General features: G+C 41.5%; 1 protein-coding gene across 11 annotated transcripts in view; it reads right to left on the bottom strand.

Moving 5' to 3' along the window:
• The window catches only part of CSGALNACT1 (chondroitin sulfate N-acetylgalactosaminyltransferase 1), a 369,285-nt gene that overhangs the window by 48,903 nt on the left and 295,914 nt on the right, over positions 1–24,468 (bottom strand). For all 11 annotated transcript variants that reach the window (XM_037812685.1, XM_037812686.1, XM_037812683.1 and 8 more), the window contains one exon: positions 3,335–3,551. In XM_037812685.1, the coding sequence (XP_037668613.1) occupies positions 3,335–3,551 (217 nt within the window). The remainder of the gene's footprint in view (positions 1–3,334; positions 3,552–24,468) is intronic.

The following is a 24,468-nucleotide window of genomic DNA, read 5'->3' as shown; positions in this document are numbered from 1 at the left end:
CTCCAACACCAAGGCTTCTCCTACCTAAGAGCTGCTATAGATGAAGATTTGGCCCGCATTGAAACCTCCATCACCCATCTTGAAAAATCCCTTACATCTTTATCGGAGGTTGTTCTCCAAAACAGGAGAGGCTTAGATCTGCTTCTCCTTAAGCAAGGAGGGCTTTGTGCAGCATTAGGCGAGGAATGTTGCTTTTACACTGATTATTCTGGAATAGTTAAAGATTCCATGACCAAGCTTAGAGAAGAAACTGCAAGCCGCAAACGTGAGCGGGAAGCCCAAGGAGGCCCCTCCTGGGGGTTCAATGGAATCCTCCCTTACCTCCTCCCTGTATTAGGCCCCTTGATAACCCTAATCCTTATAATATCTTTTGCTCCTTGGGCCATAAGGAGAATTATACAGCTAGTTAAAGACCAAATTGATTCTGCCCTAGGCAAACCTATTCAAGTGCATTATCACTGGCTCCACCTCGCTGACCAAGGCGTAAATCCAGACTGCTTGAATGCTACCAACCCTGACGGGTAAGAATCCCCCTCCTACGGGAGCAGCATATAACTCAAAAGTATGCTTCTAGCTTATGCTATGATTGGTACCGCTGGGTGCGAGGCAAAGCACTGCAAAGGAGGGCCAAAACAATCAAAGGCCGTTTTGAGCTCCTTGAGAAGTATGCCTCATTAGCATAGGGGTTTGCTCTGCAAAACATCCCCTCCCCAGAAAAACAGAGCCACAAACAACTTGGGGAATGAGGCCTCTATTTCCCCCAGCAGGTTAATGCCAAAGGAATGCTCAATCAGCATTCTTCCTCCATCCTTTTGAAAAACAAAGGGAGGAGATGTTGGGGACAATTAAGGTAGCATATATAATATTCACCTTCAGCAATACCGGTAATATGCAGCATGGCCGCCAGGGCTGATGCAAGAACAGCCTAAGCTATAATTAGCCTTCTTCAAGGAAGTAACAGTAGTTCCCGCCTAAGCAGTAGCTAGTTTGCACCTAAACAGTGGCCACCCATTGGCCATCCACCCTAGCAACAGCAATCACCAATCCCAGACCGCTACCTGTCCTTATTAGCCACCCCCTCTCCCTCCAGGGCATATATACCCTGCCTCTTCAATAAAATTTTGCAGCTTGATCAGAAACCTGTCTTGCTGTCATTCTTCGTGTCTCTTGTCCCATACCATTCCTCCCTTACAGGTATCAGAGCCTCCGTTGATTGTCCCGCAGGCCGGGACAATCTTGAATTGTCTTCTTATCCATAGCACCTGGGTAGCCCTCATAATATCCTACCCAAGTAGCAGCTTTCCCCCCACTTCCATTCTCTTCTACCTATATGCAACAACAGACATCTGAATAGTACAAGTCAAGAAAAAAATGCCCTGGGATTTTTGTCTTTTCAACATAGACTAGAATTACATTTAATTTCACCATTTCAAATTTTGGACACTTGTAAGATTCTATTTCCACTTTCCTCAACAATACTTCCCTTCTAGTTCTGTTCCTATTGTCAATTACTGGCAACCCCAGGATGCTAAGACAGCTGGTCATATAGCCAAGAAAACCCAGTCATTCCAGGAAGCCTGAGTCCTATAACTGAGGAGACTATTCCTTTAGCGTAAGCACTGTTTCTTCAAAACTAAAGGGTTCAAAGACAGGTCTATGTGTTGAATCAAATCTCAGGGTCCTTGATCTTCCACCCTAGAGGCAGCTCCCCACCCAAAGGAACTTGCTACAAAACTGGTCCTAGAAATGGGCACATCCAGCCTCTGGGCATAATGAGTTGACTTAACACCCAGTGCCAACCATGGGTTCACTAGTTCTCAGGATGTAAATCCCGCCCTGACACTCTACTATTTCAAAGAGAGGACAGAGAAAGAAAGCACAGAAACCCAGAAGGAAAACCAGAAGATACCAGAGCTACGTGGACACTCACTTCAGTACCAGAGCCAGAGGGACAATGCTAACAGTTCAGTGTCGTTCATGAAGGGAATTCCACAAGCTGGGAACAGATAAATGTATTTGCCCATCCTTATTCTGGATTACATCATGGCTAAAAGACAACACTGGCTAATCAAGAAAGTTCTAAGGAAAAAAAATTTGGGAAAATGAGAGTTGCTGAGCCCAGAAAAGAAAGGACAAGGGGAGTTATGATATCTTTCTTCAAATACTTGAAAGGCTATGATGTTTAAGAGGAAATGGATTTCATCAGTATTTTTCCAGAAGCGAAAACTAGAGCCACTTACAGTAATTATAGGAGGCAGACTTCAAGTCCAAATTATAAAGAGCTTTCTAACTAGAGCTATTCAACAAGAAAAGAGTCTACCTTGTGCCGGTAACACCTGGCAATACCCATTGCCTAATAGAGGACCATATATCAGGGATGCTATAGAGGGATTCTGAATTAAAGGGGATTACTCCAGATGACCTCAAATTTCTTCTAAGACTATTTGATCATGACCTTACAATTTAATTAGAAAAGGGTTACCCTTCGCATGTTTAAAAAAAAAATAGAGGGTGTTCAATTTTTTAGAGGTATCAACCACACCCTTTATGGAGAATTCCTGGATTTTAATAATGTGAATTTAATTATAAAAAGATTACAAATCAGTTCGATCTTCTGAGACATGTTAGATAGACACGACTTTCCATCTTTAAAACAAGCTGCCTAACAATGTTAGCTGCTAACCTCAGCAAAATGTGACTATTAGCCATAATAGCCATAAAATCCAGTATTTCACCATAAAGAGCTTAAAGATACACATGTAAAAACTTGGCTGCATCTGAAGATAAAATCTCATTTAGTCTTTCCTTCTTGAGTAGCTTACAAAAATGAGTGCTAGGAAATTTCTCAGCATAATTCTAGGTACAACCTCTGAGGAGATACAAATTAGAACACAGAATGGGTTCTGATTCAATCTGGCGGCTGCTGGAGCAGGAGATGAAGCCATCTCCTCCCTGTTCCTAAAGACTTAGAATGTTGCTCATCTTTGAGAGTTGGGGAGAGGGGCCGCTCTGTTGATGCAATAGCATGGCTCCTGCTGCACCAAATCTACAGCCTAAACTGCAGACAGAACTGACCACTAAGAGGAATTAGGACATCTTTGTAGACCCTGATTAAAAACCAGTCCTTCCCAATTTTTATAAGTAAATATGCTTTATCCAGAACTTTTCTAATTGCTTTAGGGAAAGGCAAATAAAAAATGATAATCTTTAGGTGAACAAGAAGAGAAAGGGGCCTTTGTACTTGGTGGGGAAATGAAGGAGATGACGGGATATGATATCAGCGTTCTAACACACACCAAGGTGAGGAAAGATAAACATGTGCAAACAAACAAACCTGAAATTCTGCATGAACTGCCGGAACTTGTCCACCCTTTTTGCCAGTGGCACAATAACGTTGATAAGTGTGTTGGCCATGTTGAGTTTTTCTTTTTTGACTTTCATGATAGGGCCAAACGGTCGAAATAAGACAAGTCGTTTGAATTCATGTTTATGGTCCCCTTTGAACGTGAGCTCATACAAAGTGCCTTTATCTTTTTCTGTTCGGTAGATCCCTGTTAACAGAAACACAAGGAAAGATAGTTTAAAGATTAATTTTGGCTGTGGCGTGATTTTTTTATAGCCTAGATCTAGCACAAAATGTCTCTTTTTGAAAGAAGAAAACTAAGATTAGATGTCTACATCTAACAATTATTAGAAAACTCAAAATGCTTCCAATTAAAAATCCCAGAAGAAATCAAAATACCACCAATTTAAAATTCACAGTTATGAAGGCTTCATAAAAACATGGAAAAAAAAAAAACGTTTAATGTTGGATACAAAACTGTATTTATACCATATAGAGGCATAAAATAACTATAAGGAAATACCAAAATAAGACTGGCTGTGAGGTAGAGTAGGACTATGGGTATTTTTTTCTTTTATACTATTATCCAAAATTTCTGCAACATAATTAGATAATATTATAACTATATGTATTTCATTTTAAAAGTGTATTAAAATGATTTCTTAGAAATTATAGCCATTTCAGATGAACTGACTATGGTGATGCTATTCGGGACACCTGGGCCTGGACACGGCTCAGGGCCAGTTACATGGGTTATATGGCCTTCTAGAAGATTCCATGAGTATTCAAGCTCAGTGCTTCAGAGAACAGACTCCTAAGTCAGACTGTCTGTGTTCAAATCCTGGCCCCACGTTTTCTTTGGGAAATTATTTAACCTTTCTGTGCTTCACTTTCTTCATAGGTTACTGTGAGGATTAATATATGTAAAGAGGTTAGAACAGTGCATGGTACATAGTACACTCTCAGTAAATGTTAGCTATTGTCATTTATTACTCCCTTCTTTCATAAGTTCTGTCGTAACAGGGCATATTGAGAAGCAGAAGAGATGTCTAGTGACACAACCTTCAAACTGTGTAACCCTGTGTCACTGTACCTAAAACTCCACAGTGTTCACTTGACAGGTTGAGGATGTGAACTCAGCATCTCAGCTTCTCTCTCAAGAGGAGTCTTCCTAGGACTAGCCCTGACAGAATTTCCCTATCTCAGGAGCAAACAACCCCCCTGATGTCTAAGCTCCATTCCCTTCCCAGTATTACTGGTCTTGTACTACAGCGACAATAAATCATCTGACAGGACAACATCCTGTAAAATTCAACAAATCACCAGATAAGCTCCTAAACTCCCTCATGTTTTATCTTTGATTTATACTATGTTTTCTATTCCGTGTCTCTTTCTGCTTCTTAATATCCACATTAGCTGAGAATTAGCAATACAGAAGTAAAGCTCCAGGGATAAACTTCAGCCTATCATCACAGTTAGTTTTTCAAGGTCTTTTACAAACCACCTCTCTTTTCTTCCTTACTCTTCCTCTCCTTTTCTTTTGTAAGAACTACACATTCCTTTCACAAACACACAATTTCTTGTCTCTATTCTTGGCCTTAATGGAGTTTTTCATCTTATAGCCCTGGTTTTGCAACCACTTTAAACCTGTTCAAAGCTTGAATCTCCCTGAGGTGCTGCCAAGAGGAGTTTGGCACTGAGAATTTTCAAAGTAGCCTCATTTCTCACAGGTATCCTTTGGGCCAGGCTGAACATTCACACGCACACTTCGCTGGCAGTGAGCCCAAGCCACTTTTGGACTAAGTCCTTACAAGGACTGGGTTCTCTTCCGAAGCTTCCCCTGATTCCTTGGGCGACAGGACCTGCTGCTCAACTGCTCCCAGAGACCTTGTCTCCCAGGCAAGCCGTGAGAAGGTCTGCTGAGCTCATGTTGGAAAATAATTCACGGTTCCTGCAGGGGCTTGTTATGGAAGAAAGAAGAAGGTTCATTTCTTAGGAAGCTCAAAGAACTCCTTTGAAAAGGATAAGTGGTTCCCTTCAAAGTCTGTTTATTCTTTCAGGCAGTTAGCACCCATTGAGGAAGCAGGTTCTTCCCCCTCTGATGTTCTCTAGAGCAGCTGGTAAATCACCAAGTTCCAGGGTCCACGTGAGGTCAGGCTGAGTGGGAAAGGAGTCACATTCAGTAACAGGGAGTGTAGCTGCACAACTGAAAACGGGCCCACCTGGGTCCGGGGCTGCGCCTTGCTAAGCTTCTGTTCTTCATTACCAGCTCGCACACATACCTACTCCACAAAAGCAAACAAAATGGAAATGGCTGCTGATAACTTGCAGACGAAAATGTAGGTGGGCTTGGGGGGGTTGTCTTTTTTTTCCCCAACTTTATCATTTTCTTTCTTAGCACCAAGATAAGAATCATCAACTTTCAAAAATCTAAATTCCACAGAGTTGAAAACACAGGAAGAAATATACTCAAATCCATCTAAAGATATGGGCATCTATTTATTTTAAAAAATCATAATATAGTAATTCTTATCAATGCTGTTCTTATAACTATAATAATAGCCACCTTTGTGATGCACACATCATTGAGCTTTTGTGACAGGTACCATCACACCACGGCCTTTGTCAGTTGTTTTCAGGTGTGGCAATCCTCACTATGGGAAGGGTCATTATACCTGGACTAAATCTCACACACCACAATTTAAGCTGCTTTCTCATGGGCTTCCATTTGCCTTGAAACAGTTGTTACATCAACCTTCTAGTATGTTTCTCCATAAGCTAATTATTTTAATTATGTCTTTTTAATCTGATTTGAGAGTTTCTTAATCTCATTTATTTTAAATAAGTTATTAAAAACTCTCTTGCAATTGACGCCCACCTAAACATACACCCAGTCATCCATCCACCCACATCCACCAGCACACATAAACACATATACTTGTGCTCGGTTTGTCTTCTTTTAACTCAAAAGACAACACCTAAAAGGATCCTTTTGCTTCCTGGAAATTTGTGCTGGAAATACAAAGGTACTGAGAGAAAGGGGAAAGAAACATTCTGAGGCAGGAGTGGTTTTTCAGGCATTAAAGCTGGCTGTGTGCAATGGCAAATGCAAAGCAAATCAGCCACACAAACACTTTTCTTGCGATATTTTATAGGAGAGTCTCATTTTTATGCACTTTGTGAATTAAAGATCAAAATGAGAACTTTAGAGCTCACTTAGATCTTTGCTTAAACACCCTGACTGGCGCCTCTTTTCCCGTCCTTCCCCCCAATCAGTGCTAAATTTACTTTGAGTTTGGTGCTTCAGCTCCCTGCGCAAGCACCCCAATCCAATGCCCGACTTATCCGACTCAAGGGGCCCAGGCCCCAGGGCCCTCAAGCTGGGTGGGAACACCTCCAGGCATCTAAGAAGCAGCTCCATAGTCTGCTGCCCATGGCTATTCCTTCAAAGGCAAGGACGAACCAGGCACAGCCCCCTCTCTACATCCTGTCTGCAACTTAGGACCTTGGAGATCATGATGCAGAAGGGCAAGGAAAGTGCCAACTCCTCACATTCCTTACTCAATACTAGTGTACAAAGGTTGTGACAATATTGTCCTGCTGAACCCATGCTGAACTTCTCCTCCAAACCTCCTGCCTGCAACACAGCAACTTCATTCTTATGACCCAGCAGTGTCTCCACATCCATCCCTGCCTTTACTACATGGAACCCAGGTCTCGCGGCTGGATGACCTCAATCATCTGCCAACTCACATCCCAGCCTCTGGGGCCCAACCCACCCTGCACACATCCATTGGCTCTTACCCGTCCTACAGTACCACTTCAATGCTGCTATTCCCCTGGCTCCAAAGTCCTCACCGGCTTCCCACCGCCTACAGAACAAAGTACCACTCCCATGGGTGGCTTTCAGGACCCTCCAAAACCTGGCCCCTATTTTCTGTTCTAATTGTATGTATTGCCCCTGCTTTATGTGAAGCCTGAGACCCAGTCCAGCTGGTTGACACTGAGCACATGTAATTGCTCTCCCCTGAAGAGGTCTTGTACTTTCTCACAGACCACTTCCCTACCAGCTGTAATGCTTTTCCCCCTTTCATCAACCTTCCAAAGCCGAACCTCTGGGAAGATTCCCAGGACATTCTCAATCCAAGGTGATTGTTGAATCCTCTGGACACTTGGGTCTTACAATTTTAAAACTCTTCTTTTCTGAGATACTTTTATGGCACACGAAAAGACCTCAGAGATCACATCTATTCCAGCCTTTGCACTTTTCAGAAGAACAAACTGAGACCCAGAGATGTTGTGACTGGCCTGTGTTCACCTAACTTGTTCATGACCGACTGGAACTCACCCTGTTCAAATGTTCACTGCCTGGAGGTCACTTTCCATATGAACATAGAAAAGCATCAGGAACATGAGAAAAAGCTTCTGAGAAGTCAGAAGAAACCACATGAAGTCTATAGCCAAAACCACTGTACTCGACTCATTTACCCAAAATGAATCCTCACATCTACCCTTAGAACTTTCCTTTTATTTTACATACAATTTTAACAGTGTTAAATAACAGGTATCTGAAGTCCTAGTCTACAACATATTGAAAGAAGAAAATTTTTAAAAGGGGGAATTTTAATGAAAAAAGAAAAAGATTTTCAACAAGGAAAAGAAGAGTGTAGGGGAAAAGAAAATCTGTAAGAGATGCTACAAATGTTAAACAGTGACAGGTGACCTCCTGACTGCAGAGGAGAGGGAGAACATTATTTTTTAAATAACTTTAAATGTCTGGGACCACTTATATGAGGGAAAAAAGACATCACCCACCTAACTGCCTTTGAAGACCTCACTGTAAGAGCATATACCCAAGGAAAGGGATACTGCATTCAGCTTACTCTCTTCAAAAAGAGAAACAGGCAAATACATGAGGAAGATTTTACTCCAAAATATTAATTTTTTACTATGCTGGTGCTTCAGTTACCACAAAAATTCTATTTAGATGGAATATGTCATTCCAAATTGTAAGAGACAAATGAAACAGTGTTACAGTGCCATCTGTCGCTCCCTCTATTTTAGTAAGTAAAATAGTGGATATCTGACATTTTTCAAAGAGGTGTCCAAGAATGCCATGACTCCCCAAATGCTTGGATATATAGAATAAATAACTCCCCCTATTAAAAAAAAAAACACAATAAAGTTTCCACTTCAAGGTTTTTCACCATCTTCTGGGTCACGGAAATGTCTGTACATTCTTTGCTCCAGGAGCACAGTTCATTAGTTGATAACAGCTTCTGGACATGTCCTTACTTAAGTTTATCACTGTTTCAACTTTCACTGAAAGTTTCTTTCACTTAATAAGAAATGTTTGCACTGACTGATGTACTTAATGAAACGATTCATGAATCACCTTTTCTTATTTCTATAGTGTATCTCTTCACATTATAGACCCAAGAAGACAAATCTAACATTTTATTCTTTACTTGTCAGAAATTTTTTAAGAAGTTCACTCACTTTGCCCTCCCTCCTCACTTCATCACTAATACTAGTGGTCATCCTTCTTTCCAGGGCCATTTTTTCATGAAACTATCATTTCATGAAGGCTACTCCAGAAGGAAGGGAGTGGGGGGACCTTGGCTGATCAGGAAATGAATGCAGATCGGTAGCTAGAGGCAGTTACATAGTTGGCAGAGTGTTTTCTTTTCTTTCTCTCTTTTTAAAAAAAGGAAATAGAAGCTTAATTCCCTCATACATGGAGAGGAAGGAACAGACCGAAATGGAAAACAAGGGTACACAGATAGAACGAGAAGGTGAAAGGTGTATGGATCTACAACCTGGGTGGAGGACTTGGTCTTGGCTGAAGAAGAGTTACCTATTTGTCAGAGAAAGGAGGAGAGCAGGGATTCAGATACTGCAGGTTTGGGGTAAAGGGCCAAAGGAGTTCCTCAGAGCCAACATCGACTCATTTCTCGGTGAAGCAGGAGTGAGGTAACAGTGAGGGGTACTGGGCTTGAGAGGAGTGCGGAAGGGCTGGATGGTGACAGTGGAGAATGAGACGGAGCTGACAAAGGATGCTGCATTAGTCAGGGTTCTCCAGGGAAACATAATCAGCACACCGTGACATAAACATGCACATCATCATACATGTGTGTGTATATGTGTGTATATATATATATTCATGTACACACATAAATGTTATGAGGTTTATTATAGGAATGGCTCACACCCATGGGGATTGGCAAGTCAGAGTCCCATAGGGCAGGCTACAAGTTGGGAAGGTTTCAGTGAATTCCCCTGCAGAAGGTGGCTGGCTGAAGTAGAGACAGAAATTATTCTTTCTGGCTTCTGAAATCATCAGTTCTTCCTTTAAGACCTTCAACTGATAGGATGAGACTTCTCAAGTTGCTGAAGGCAATCTCCCTTGTTGAGTGTAGACATAATCAGCCACAGATGCAATCAACTAATGATTTAAATCCATGAAATATCCTCACAGTAACAATCAGGCCAGTGCTTGCTGGACCAAACAACCGGACACCACAACGTAGCCAAGTTGAAAAGGAATTACAAAATAGCACAAAGGTGCAGCTAGACACATCACAACTTTGTACTGACATCAGCATGTGCATTCAGTAATTTTTCTCTAATAGCATGAAGAACAGAAGTAAAGGAGAGAAGATTGTGACTGTGCTGACGTAGAACTGGACTTTGCAGACAGATGTGGAGGGAAGGAAGTGGAGGCACTGGGAAGAAGGTGGATGAAGGAATACATGATGGGGTCTAGGCTGGAGAGGGGAGGAGTCAAGTCAAAGGAAAGGCAGGATCAGAGGACAAGGAATGGGTCAAAGCATAGATGCAGTGAGAATAAACAATGAAGAAGAGACTGAAGAGAGAAATATTAAAGGAAGGTAGTGGGAAAGAATGGAATGTGAAGGCTGTTGGAGTTTAGTGGAAAAGTGGGGTATTCCCAGGTGATGAGTAAGCCCAGGATGTGGCTGCCTTGGAAATCAGACCTCTTTGCACTTTCTCTCTTGCAATGGTGTCCCAAGTTGGCCGGACCCAGATGATCTGCTCAGTACTTCAAGTACACAGATCTCTTTTTCACCCTGTGTTCTGATCAATCAAAGATTGTGGGTTCCTTATGAAGAAATGGTAGCTCCATCTCTTTCCATAACCTTAATCTAAGAAACGAAAGTCTCTGCAAAACAAAGGTTAGAAATTGCACAGGCTAGACATCTACCTGGACCACACGCAGTTTAAACTGACCTCCTAAGAGTGAAAGAGAACAGACAGGGTAGAGACTTAGAGATGAGAGGTTCTGCAGGGATTCCAGAACATACATCCAAGGAAGGGAAGTCAGAGCAGCCACTATCAAGGTAAATTTCCTGAGCAGCTGCAGGACTTCCTCTCTAAGCACAGGGACAGCGTATCCAGGATGTTGCGGAAAGCAGAAAACTTAAGATATAGGCAGCAGCAACAGGGAAGAGCTGAAAGGTCAAAGGCGCAGGAGTGTGAGATCATGCTGTTGTCTTCAGTCAACCATTGAGCTTGTCCATGCACAAGTCCTTAGGCAACTTACCACCAAAACAGAGGATATCTGGCCAAACTACTAACAAGCAAACAATAATACACTAGCCCTGACGTATCTGTTTCGCAAACCAAATTCACATATATTATCTTGATTCTAAAAAATCTTTCAAATAGGTTAGCCACTTGCCCATTTCTTTTCATGGATGGGTGAATTGAGGCCTACAGAGAAGTTAAATAAGTAACTTGCTCAAGGTTGCAAATGACATGCTCAAAGAGCGATGAGCAGAATGACTGTGCAGAGAAGGGCAATTTGTCATGGTAAAGCTCTTTAAAGTAAATTAACTTCACTAGCAAAAGGATGTTGATAACTTTTCTTGCTTCCTTTGTTTTTTGGGACTGACTTTTGAGAACAGAAAAACTTTAAGAAAGATGCTTCAGAAAGCTTTCCAAGTATATCAGAAAAGAAAAACCAGTCTTAAAATTCACCCTTCAAGAGCAAGATACTGTATTATTGATTGATTCAACGACATTGGTTTCCTCATCTTTTAAGATATTGGATTAATAATACTACCTACTTCTTCACAGGGCTGCTGTGAAAATAAAATTAATGTACATAAAACATACATGTCTGGGGCACTTTGCTCCATTAATGATTTAATGTATTATTGCTCTTGGTCAAACAGTTAGGACTCCTGAGCAAGCACCTCCACTTACTATACCACAAACTGTCATTAAACTGCTTGGACACAGAATCCAATCACTCAGTTTTTAATGTTGCCACTGTGGATCCAGGGATGTCAGAATTCTTGATATTCTGATTTAAAGCCTTATAATACACAAGTTAGTACAAGTGATATTTGAGTCAAGGTAAATTTTTAGCAATATTTCAATAGGATTTTTAGTTGTTGCTTGAGAAACACATTTATAATGTATAATATCAACTGAAATTTTCAGGTCTTTGACTCTATAGCCCTCTGCCAATTACCATGACCTTTTATCCATTTACACTCCCAATTAACCATCCATACCGGTTAGCAAAACCCTGTGCAGTATCACGCCTAAACCACCAACCACAATCACTAACAAAATGAGAACTCCTCCTTCACTGTGCCAGACGCACCGACTCCTGATTTCCTAACAAAGCTCCATGACCATTCAACACCAGGTCAACACACAGTCAGTCTAATGATGGCTTCAGCATGGCCTTTACACACCAGAAACAAGTTATGGACTGACTCATGGTTCCTATTTCCTGGTCTTCAGAACTATATCACAGTGCTCCAGTCATTAACTTAGTTACAAAAGAAATCTATAGACTCTGAACTTTCAAAGTATGAACATCAACTGTTTTGTGCTTCAAGGAAAGTCACAAGTTTCATCTCTTATAAGCATTTATTTTACTTGACTAACTCATCTAATTGGTCAGTGGTAAGAATTAATTTTAGCTTTATGCTAAAAATATGCTGTAAAAATGAACCCCATGGATGTTTGGAAAAAAAATATATGCATATTTCTGTGGAACTTTAAATGACAATAAACCACAGCAAGCTGAAAAGCAAGAAAAAACCATTAGGCCTAGAAAATACATCACGGTTTTCTACCATATAGGTATTAGTTGACCAATGTACCACCCGTGTTAGTCTATGCCAGTAGAAACCAGTAAGCTTTAGAACATACAGATTCTTGGGCCCTACATTACACCTACTAAATTGGTTCTAAAGATTAGCTTTTGGGAACCATTGGTCTACCCATACTGGTACATTATAGGTTCTCAGTAAAAATGTTATACAGTAAAAATGAAGAACTAGCCATTGTTAGGCAGGGCTGGGAAGGCTGGTGAGAAACTTCCAGCTCTGGAGATGCTGCTCATTAAGAGCAGATGCAAACATTTTAATGGTTACTGTGCTTGAGACAGTATTGATATCCTCCTAGAAAAAGAAAGAAAACTAGCCATGTCCCAAAAGAGAGGCCACCCCACCACTGCCCAGAGCTGGGCAGAGCGAACTCCCCAGATAAGAAAGTTCCTCAGAAAAAAGTTTTGGGTCCACTAAACAGGCAGATGGGTGGTTGACACTCCAAAATCCCACACAATTGAGTATGGCTATAGTAAATTTAGCTTAGTAAGCTTTTCAAGAGGATGAGATCAAACTCTTACCTTGGCCATAAAATCAAGCAAATAAACAAATCCCCTTTGGTCAAATACCCATAGACAGTCACTTTTAATTAAATCTCTTGGGTGAATCCTTTAAAATAAAAAGGCATCTTGGATATTTAAGTAGTTAATCTGGGACACTTAAGCTCTGACATATCAATAATTACCTTAAATCTAAAGGGTCTAAAAATCAACTGAAGACAGAGACTGGCAGAGTGAACAAAAACAAACAAAACAACCCCACCCGATTATAGGCTGTTTACAAGAAATTCACTTCAAATTCAACAACATATGTAGGTTAGAAGAAAAAATCTGGAAAAAGAAACACCACACAAATATTAACTTTAAAAAAAACAGTAATGGCTATACTAATATCAGATAAAGTAAACTTCAGAACAAAGACGATTACTAGAGACAAAGAGGAGCATTATCTAACGGAAAAAAGGATCAATGCATCAGAAAGACATAATGATCCTAAATGTGTATACACCAAACAGCAAAGCCTCGAAATATATAAAGCCAAAACTGAAAAGAGCTGAAAAGAGGGAGAGACAAATCCACAACTGTAGTTAAGGACTTCAATTCTGTAAAGTACAATAAAACAAAGCACAATAAAACAAGGTATTCCTGCATCCCAGAAATGCTAAGCACTCCGTAAGTGTTAGCTAGTATATTATTTTGGGATTGTGTAAAAAAAGACTTCAGTCTCTCCAACCGCATAAATGGTATTGAGGCAGGTTAGCCGTAGGAAAAACATCTTGCAGATTCTGAGGTGTCTTTAAACTTGGTGCAGGGAAGGGGAGGGGTGAATGGTGAGAACAGTCAGGCTCCTGAAACCCCAGGAGGTTGAACAAAGTAAGACACATTGTTTAACCACAGGGCATGGACCAATCACAATAACCGGTTCATGATCCTTGATTTGAAAGTGTATTCAGCCTATTGCTGAACATGCAATCAAACCTTGGATTGCATGTTTATTAACCAATCACAAGAATGTATAGACAACCAACAGCAATAGTCCACTTACAGTACTTAATTTGAATGATTACTCACCAATCACAATGTGCCAAATGTACAAACATCTCAAACTCCACCTCCCCTTGTTTGATTAGATAAAAAGCCCTTTTACCAAACCACATTGTGGCTCAGAGCTCCTGTGACATCTTTCTGGAAAAAAAGGGAGCTCCGCTAATAGTATGAAGTCATATATTAGTTAAAAGAGAGAAGGTCAAATAAATTTCATAATGTTCCACAGAGAATATCACAATTTCCAGAGACCGCACCCCCTGATCAGCTTGAGAACTACTCTCTGTAAGGTTATTCCCATTTCTATACCTTGTGACTCCATTAAAGCAGTGGTTTGCAATCTTGGGTGCACTGGGGAATTTTAAAAATATCGATGTCCCCGCCCCACGCCCCAGGAGATCCTGATTTAATTAGTCTGGTGCGGCCAGGGCTCCCCAAAGGATTGTAATGTGCTGCCAAGGTTGAAAGCCACTGCTTTAGGGAACGTGATTTCAATGCTTCCATAATCTATTGATTCCCAGGTGGAGGCAAAGTCATTCACGGGCAGTCACGGGGCACTGATATTTGGCCAGTAACATCTTGTTACTCTTCAAAATGATTCTAGGAGTTAAGTACTGACAAAAATAATGCCTCCCCTTTCTTCAGCACTGAATTGCTCTATTACGTAAATGGTGTCGGTGAAGGAGCATTAATGTTCTGAAGGCCCCAATGTGAAGGAGGTATTGTGAGAATGAGATTAAGTTTAGCTTTCACACAGGACAGGTGTGCCTAGCAGGGTGGGGCAGTTAAGGAATTGGTAGAAGGTTAAAAAGACAAACTGTAATCCACAGTCAGTCCCCCTGCTTATCTGCCCACTATCCACAGTCAGTCCCCCTGCTTATCCACCCACTATCTACTATCCTTGCAGGGTGGAGCCTCGGAATAGAGGTTCTCAAAATAGCCTCATGACTTGTTACCAAACTAGCCCCCACTGGCTCTAAAGAGGCCTGGGCATAACCATTATAGTCAGGGGTGGGGATTTGTTCCAAGGGTTCCTAATGTTGCAAATTTGTGCAGGAAACATATTTCAAATGTTTCCAATTTGGGCGGGCTGCATGTTTCAAATTTGGGCGGGCTAGTTAGGCTTGACGAATCGAATGTAACCTCTGGAGTATCCAGCCAATGGAGAAACAGGGGAGGGACTTGCGGTTAGGTTTAGGGGATAAATACTGCTGAATCTATTGTTCTGAGCGCCAACCCCCATATTTTGGTTGGGTCTCCGTTCTTGCAAGACCGTGAATAAATTCTTTTCTTCTCCACAATCGGGTGAGCATTTATTCCTTTTTAGGAATAGTGCTTGTTTCTCACAGGTATTTATCCCTCGGGCCCAATATTCAAATGAAAGTGGAGCTTCCAGAATAAAAAATATAGGTTAAAGGGTACTTTATTCTCCACACTAAGGCTAAAAAGACCTTCCATTACATTATGCATCTTTCCCTTATAACATAATGGTCTTCTTGACCCTGGTTTTCCCTCTCATATAAAATCTGTGTCATTTTAGGTTGTTATTGTTTGGATGCTGGACATTTCTTGAAGGACATATAGAAGAAACACTGGAAGCACGAGGAGATCTTCAATGTCTGCAGCATGAATTACTTGATAGTGTTAGAGACATGGCATACAAGGGTCAGACCCCAAAGGGTGAAGTGAAGGATTAATGGCAGCTGTTATGAGATATTGGCTTTAATTGTGTAGTGAGGAGATGGAAATGGGAAGAAATATGGGAAAATACTACACTTTGGTGGCAGGCACCCATCTGTAAAGCTTGTGTAAAGGTTGTCTTCTGGAGTCCAGTGGCCTGTCTGTTCCAATATAGCTGGAAGTCATCAAAAGTGTCATGGTCACATGCTAACACAGTTCAAGGGCCAAGCTATAAAGAGAAAGACTCCAGGATCCGTCTGGGAGCCTGGTGCGGGAGTCTGTCCTCCACTTCCACCACTTATACCACGGGGAAAGGTCCCTGAAGACTTGAAGACTCATCCATGATGAGAGCCAGTGTCTTCGAAGTGCCCTTTGTGGGGCACTAATTCAGGAATCTGCAGGTCCACCTTTGGTTTTATCAATATTAACAATTTGATACAGCTGGACTTCTTGATCTTTTAGTCCATAATTGTTGGACTGTAAATCCTGCAAACTGCTTCACTTTTCTCATTAATTTTGTTTAGTTCTCCTTCATGTGCTTATGATGTCTTAACTTAGTATTTGAGTCTCAGGAGAACCTGGTGCCACACGAAAGGAATACAGATCAAAAAGTGTGAACAGCACTGTTATTATCAGGTAATTATCCAGAATTAAGGGGTGTTCATTTCTAAATACAGAAAATCTGGACCATCAAGATTCCTCATCAAGTATCTTTAGAAGCTGTGAGATTTTAACAAGGACTTGACTTCGTTTCCTGACTTAGGCAGAAAAGATTTCTCTCTGTGGATCATACGAATATCTATCTTTAGGAAAGACCTTTTCCCAGCACACTGGGAATCTGTTTAAGAACCAGGTGGAATATAAACAGTGGATGACAGATACCTCTCATAGAGTATGGAGCCAAAAACAAAACAAAACAAAAGCCCAATGCGACAACAAAAAACCTACACAATTCTCAATATGGTGAGTTTGTTTTCTTAAGTCTGGACTATAAGTAACCATTATATTTATTTCATTTGCCTCCATTCTTAAATTCCAATTAGAAAACAAGTAGCATACTTCAGATCTTCAAGCTCCCAAGCCCAAACCTAACTAAGAGCACAGATGCTGAAGCATTACAGGGATTTTCTAACCCTCGGAGGTTCAGTGACCTGTAATGTCTCATGCTAAATTTATAAGGGAGCTCATTCCTCTTCTTGTTTCATATCCCCACCAAGCTGACCCCAGCAGTAGGTTCCTGTTGAGATTAGTCACAATAACAATAACACTGGGTGAGAAAAGAGGGGATCTTTATTCCCAATGATCAAAATGAAGTTTTCAAACAGCTTCAAGGGCAGGCAAGACCCTTGCTGTCCTCACTGCTCTGGTTCCCGTGTGCTAGTGAGGAATTCTAGGTCTGCGAACTTAACCGTATTCCACACGGCTCAGCTCACGTCCCTGCACAAACACCTAAAATATTTCCTACTGCTGGACACATCAGGTTAAAATTCTTTCTCCGAGTTTTAAAGGCCCTCATTGATCCCACATTGGCCTTGTGATGAGACCAATTCTCGTGCGTGGCTAATAAAATCCCATTTGCTCTTTACAACCGTGTCATATTCCCTTTCAACCTGATTCGCCACTACCCAGGTGCGCTGGGCCACTGGTGTCTCTGAATGCCTTGTGCTCCTCTGTCCTCAGCATCACGTGCCCGTGTCTCTCTCAGCCCCATGCACCTCACTGAACACTGTCCTGGTTTCTTCTTCATGCATTTACTGGGTGCTAGAGTAGGGATTATATCTCAGTTTTTTTAATCTTCCCTACAGCCCAGGGCCTACCACGAGGGCCCTCAGCAGGAGCTCACTGAACACCCGTGGCTCTGCAGGACCCGAAAGCCTGCTGCGTAGTCAGGGAAAGAAAAATCACAGGTCTCTGGCTAACCACCCTGTGAAAGGCTGCCAAAATCTCCCCCTCACCCCAAAATCACAGCCTGGGGCAACCTGAGTGGACCTTAGAACCACCCTGGGGAAAAAGAGTCCAAAATGGGGGCCAGATGTACATTTTTAAAGTCAAAATTTTACAGGCAAAATCATGTCGTACTCTTTTCTATATGCTTAATGGCCAGCACAGTAGCTGGAGAATAGAAGTGCTCAGCACATTTGCTAGGTGATTATTTAATTATGGTATCACTTCACTAAAGCATCGATGGCCCAACAATAATTCAGAATTTAAATCAAGCGTGTGCAAACCCCATTTTATGGAGATACAAAAACAAAACAAGTTTCTCATCCTAAGCAAACTTTTATCACAGCCAGAAGTATTCAAAATAATTTTTAAAGGTTTCAAAATGCTGGTGGAAGTGAGGGGATCTTTTTTTCTATATACTATGACTACCTAAAAGGATACAGGCAAACACATAATGCATGCATTCATATACGAGCCCTTTCCCAACAGCTCTAAATATCTCACATCTCTCACATTAAACACACACACATACTACTCCCAAATACCTACATGGAAACCCTGGATTAGCTACTGCTCTATTTCTTTCTTCTCTTTCATGGCCAAGCTTCCTGATCAGCACTGTCAAGTAGAATTTTCTGCGATGATGGAAAAGTTTTTCATCTGTGCTGTCAAATGGCTATTGGGCACTGGAAATGTGCCCAGTGAGATTGAGGAACTGAATTTTTAATTTTCCATTATTTGAATGAACTTAAATTTAAATAGCAGCATGTGGTGAGTGGGCTACCGAGTTGGACAGCACTGTTCTAGATCATGCGGTCTACACCTGAGAAATACATGCCCTTGTCATTCTCTTCCTCAACCCACTGCAATCTTATTTCTGCCCCAGCCATACCACTAAAATGTTCTCACCACCAGGGTCATCAACGACTTCTGTGTGGCTAAATCCAATAGGTGCTGTAAGTTCTTATCTTGCTTTACCTCTCACCAGCATTGAATGCCAATGCCCCCTCTCTCCACCTACAGCTGATTTTTTTTTCCCTTGGCTTTCAAGATAGCAAATTCTTCTGGTTTTCTGCCTACCTCTCTAGCTGTTCCTTTTTCGTCTCCTTCACAGGTGCCCTTCCTCTGCCTGTGGATGTTCCTCGGAGTTCATATCTCAGATCTCTTTTCACTCTAAACATTTCCACCAGAGGATCTTATCCATCCTCACAGTTTAAATTTGCATGAATACCCTACTGAGTCCCAACACTGTAACTCCAACCTGTATTTCTGTCTTGAGCTCCAAATTCATGTTCCAATTGTCTTGGCCATCTTTCCTGTGTGTCCCAGAGACACCTCAAAATCACCATGTCCCAAACTGAGCTGATCATCTCCCCTTATCAAGCTCCTCCTCTCCTGAGTGAATGGCACTAAATGAGCTGCCCAAGCAAAACTCATCCTTACCTCCTCCTTCATCTCATGCCCAGCACGCAGTATGATTTATACAAATGTTAGCTATTATCGTCTAATCAATCATCAAGCCCTATAGATTCTATTTGCTAAATATCTCTGGAATTGTTGACTTCTCTTCAGCCCTAATTCTGCTACACTACCACAGATCAGGCTAGTATCATCTCAGCCCCACGTCACTACATTACGTCTCTCTCCTTCTAGGTTGGTCCCTAAAATTCATTCTCCACAGAGCAACAAAAGTGATATATCTAAAATATAACTCTGATAATGCTACCCTTTTGTTTAGCACTTTCTAATGGATCCTTGGCAGACTCAAGATAAAGCCCAAGGGGCTTAGCATGACACATAAATCCAAGATACTTCATCATCTGGTTCTCACTGACCTCCCCAGCCTCATTTCACTATCCTGACCCCAAACTCAAAACTCCAGTCAAAATGGATTCTAGCCCCATGGATTCACTGAGCTCCTCCTTGTATGTAGCCTTTGCATGTTGTCTCCATGCCTCCCCATCCCCAACCTACTTTGACCCCTCTCTTTTCAGCTTGTGTAACTCCCATTCATTCCTCAAGACTCAGCTCAGAATATCTACCTCTGGGAGGCAACACTTCCCAAACCAAGGGTTTGATGGCTTCCTTCCTAGTTGTGCCCATGTAATCTGTGCTTATCTCTATAAGAACACTTTACCGCTGTCGCTGACTGCCTGCTTGCCATCTGCCTATCCTAGGGTAGGCAAACCCTTTCATTCATCTTTGTTTCAACTATGTCTAACTCACGAGAAATACTCAAAAAATTATTGTAAAGTGAGTGAAATGAATACATAAGCCGGCTGCCTTTATTTCAAGGTATTGTTCTTTAATAAGCTTATACTTTAATCTGATATAAGGAAGACAAAATAAAGAACTCACATTCTCATTTCAGGGGTCAAATTGCCTGGCTTCAAGACAGTGTTATTACAGACAGCTTCCTCACTCACCTCCTGATTCCCAGATCCCAGTGACGATCAGTCAACGAGGACCACCATCATTTACATAAGGTCTGTCTTCCTAGAATATACCTTGTATCTCTAATTTGAAATCTATTAGTATTAGAGCAAGTGCCTTTACATTTTTTCTACAAACTAAGTTGCATGTAGTTTAAGTATCTAACAGACATCTGAAACTTCAAAAACTGCACCCCTGCTTCCCTCCCTCCCTCCCCTCACAGATTCTTGTTCCACCCAGACTCTTCCCATCACAGTTAATAGCAATGAACCCTTCCAGTTGTTCAGGCTAAAATCCCTGACTCCTCTCTTTCTCCTATCAACCCATTAGCAAATCATACCGGCTCTACCTTCAAAACATATCCAAAATCCACCCACCTCCAACCACCGCCACCACAACCTCCCTGGTCCAAGCCGCTCTCATCTGTTGCCTGGATACTGGAACAGCCTCCTAAACGGTCTCCCTGCTCAATCCTTGCCTTTCCATGGTCTATTCTCAACACTGCAGCCAGAGTAAGCCATTTAAAACGTAAGTTAGATGATGTTACCCTTCTGCTCAAAACCACCCAGGGTCTTCCTATCTCACCAAGGATAAAAGCCAAAGTCCCTCCAGTGGTTTAAAGGCCCATATGATGTGCCCCTCTCCCTCTTACTTCTTCCCCTCTCTCCCTCCCCCGCCCTGCTGCAGCACACTGCCCTCCCACGTGCTCCTCTGGCATGCCAGGAAGGCACCTGCCAAGGGCTTATGCACCAGCTGCTCCTTCTATCTGGAAACGCTCTTCCTCCAGATACAGGAATGGCTCGCTCCCTCACCTTCCCCAAGTTTCTGCCCAGACATCACCTGCCCAGTGAGTCCTAGGCTGCCCCCTTATTTAAGATTGCAGTATCCTCCCCAGCAGCCCCCATCCCCTTAACTCTTTTATCACCTTCTCCCATTCTCTATAATTTACTTATGTAGGTTTCTCTTTATTGTCTCTTCCAAATAAAGCATGAGGGCCACAAGCAGGACATTTTGTCTAGATTTTCACTTCAGGGTCCCAATGCCTCAGACAGTACATGGCACATAGTAGATGCCCAATAATAGTTGCTGAATGAATGATTAGTAACTCAAGAGGCTACCTACTATTTAATGCCTGTCTGAATGCATATCTGGATTTACTGCGTGTTCTGTAAAGAAGCCAAGGCAAAAAGAAATGCTTTAACCATGCTTCTTTCCTACCATTATTTTGGGGAAAGAAAATTAACCTACATTTGGATCCCAACTCACACTTTTATACGATGCTTCCCTTCTGAAGAATTACCTCAATGTTTTCTCAAACTGACAACTCTAAAGAGCTTAAATTTTATTCCTGAAAGCTTTTGCTTTAACATTTACTCATGTAATTCTTCAGAGACTCATCTATCATGTTAATACTTGGAAAGCACTATAAAATAAACTATATCCTAAAACACAGAGTTGCTTTAAAAAGACAAACTTTACTCCAACCAACACCCAAAAGAGAGCAACATTTCACTTCCCCTAAACAGTAGCTGTGGTGCCTGCAAATAAAAGGCAGAGTTCCCTTAATTAATGAAGTAAAATCGGTTCCAAATCCAAAGAGGGCTGGATGCCTCGTCTCCTTGACAGGGAGCCCCCCCAAGACACAGCCCATGGTGGGAGGAAGGTGCCACCATATGTCAAGGTCATGGCTGAGCCTGCACTGACACAAAGGGCAAGACAAAAAAAAAAAAATGAGCTGGAGAACTAGAACGTAATGGCAATTAATATGAGAAACGGGAAGTAGATAAGATAATGCACAAAATTTTAAAGAAGAAAAATTGCCAGGCTTTGAAAGACTCAACCATTCATAGATTCCAACAGGCAAGAAGCCACAGCCCTAACAAATCTGCCTTCAGTTTCAGCTAAGGGGCTCCATACAAGTTCACAGGCCAACTACAATATCCTTCACAGGCCATCCATCTCCTAGGAGGATTTCTCAATAGAAGAACACTGTAAGGATCACTTAATCATTGAGCTCTCTGGACAAAGGCTTGGTGTTTTTGAATTGAAACACAGCAGCCCACAGAAGGATATGGGAAAGAACTGAAACCCATTCCTAGATATGCTGAAATAAACGTGAATGAAGACTTATATTCATCCTGGACACTAAAATTCTCCATATCATGCATTCCCCAAGAGACACCTTCCCACCCCAGCAGATACCATATGCACACACACACAAAAAAAATATGCTTATGTGCTTCAGACATTTTCAATATGTCCACTGGTTGCCTAAGAATATTAACATAAGATAAAATCAGAATTCTAACTCACTGAAGAGAAACTCTCAAAATGTCTTCAATGAAAAATTTTTCATTTTGTTAATATTTTTGTAGATGATTTCAGAAACGGAAATGAACCTATCACTATAGGTCATTTTAAGGTCAACTTTAGTTCAGGAGGGTAGAAGGAGCCAGGGAAGGAGTCTAAAAATTTCTGACACCTTAAAAAGACTTTCCTCAAACATCTACCAGCATGTAACCGTAACATCAGTTAACAATTACTAACATTTGTAGCTTCCCACATGCCAAGCACTGCTGTAAAAGCATGATGTGTGCTGTCCCCATATGTTCCTTACAACAACCTCATGAGGTAGGTCCTAATAATATCAGTTTTACACAGAGAAACTGAAGAGCAGAGAGGTTAAGCACCCTGCCCGCGGTGACACAGTAAGTTTAATGGTCCAGCTGTGACTGAAATCCAGGCAGCCTCACTCCAAAGCCAAACTTATGAGAAGACAGCATTGGGATGGGATCATCTAGTACACTTTCTCTGCTCATGAGTCAGTGGGTTCACTTTACATAGAGTCAAGGTTACTGGAAATTAATTATTTGAAGTTATGGTGATGCACAAATATGTTCAAGAAGAAACAATGACCCCCATCTGAAGGGCAGAAGATGTATCTCCTACAGGAACAGCGTGGAGATGAGTGATGGGGAGACCAGGTCACTAAGAAGGGTTAGTGGTGAGGAGGAGCAGATGAAGGCGCAGTGAGCCCTAGGGGGTCCTGGGGAGAGAGAGAAGGCAGGACGAGAACCAAGTGAGAGAATCAGAATGATTACTAAACTAGAAACACCCAATGCACAATTAAATCGGCTTTCTACTCAAAGACTCAGAATATGTGGAGATACGTAGGAACGGAAGTGTCGTAAGTGAGATTATCATCGTCAAACCATTTACTGAATATTTACTGCAAAGGTTATTTTCAGGTATTTAGACTCTTAAGCTCCTAGTCTCTTTCTCAGAGGAAAAAACAAATAGACCAAAATCTACTCATACCTATGCAGAGCCTTCCTTTCCTCAGGCCTCAAAGGAAGCAATCTCCCTGTTCACATCCAAGGCCAACCTGTGTCCTTGTTCCTGCTCCACCACCCCCACCCATGAGTTCATTTATTCATTCAACAAACATTTATCAATGTCTGTGTACCAGGCATGCTGCTTAGTGTTAGGGATATAAAGTGGTATGAGAAACAGTCCTTCATCTCAGTCTAGCGGGGGACCAGGTAACCTAAACAACAATTAAAGGAAACAGATGTTACGAAAGAAGTATGTATGGCGTCTCTACACTATAAACTGCCCTGTATTGTAGTATCACTGGCTCCCTTTACAGTGAAATTTTTCCTTAGCCCTCTTAAACACAGTTAAGTGTTTTCAATTTTTAATTAAACAAAAATATTGTTTCAACTATTTTGCTAGGAGCTGCTTACTCAGGAATCCCAGCTGAGGCATTAACCATCAGCCAAGGAGATGGTACTTTTATTTATTTATTTTTTTTATCATCATTTTATTGAGATATATTCACATACCACGCAGTCATACAAAACAAATCGTACTTTCGATTGTTTACAGTACCATTACATAGTTGTACATTCATCACCTAAATCAATCCCTGACACCTTCATTAGCACACACACAAAAATAACAAGAATAATAATTAGAGTGAAAAAGAGCAATTGAAGTAAAAAAGAACACTGGGTACCTTTGTCTGTTTGTTTCCTTCCCCTATTTTTCTACACATCCATCCATAAACTAGACAAAGTGGAGTGTGGTCCTTATGGCTTTCCCAATCCCATTGTCACCCCTCATAAGCTACATTTTTATACAACTGTCTTCGAGATTCATGGGTTCTGGGTTGTAGTTTGATAGTTTCAGGTATCCACCACCAGCTACCCCAATTCTTTAGAACCTAAAAAGGGTTGTCTAAAGTGTGCGTAAGAGTGCCCACCAGAGTGACCTCTCGGCTCGTTTTGGAATCTCTCTGCCACTGAAGCTTATTTCATTTCCTTTCACATCCCCCTTTTGGTCAAGAAGATGTTCTCCGTCCCACGATGCCGGGTCT

This window comes from Choloepus didactylus, chromosome 20 (assembly GCF_015220235.1).
Source record: "Choloepus didactylus isolate mChoDid1 chromosome 20, mChoDid1.pri, whole genome shotgun sequence".
Classification (NCBI taxonomy): domain Eukaryota; kingdom Metazoa; phylum Chordata; class Mammalia; order Pilosa; family Megalonychidae; genus Choloepus; species Choloepus didactylus.
Note: the sequence above shows the minus strand (reverse complement) of the source record. Positions and strands in the feature narration are given on the sequence as shown.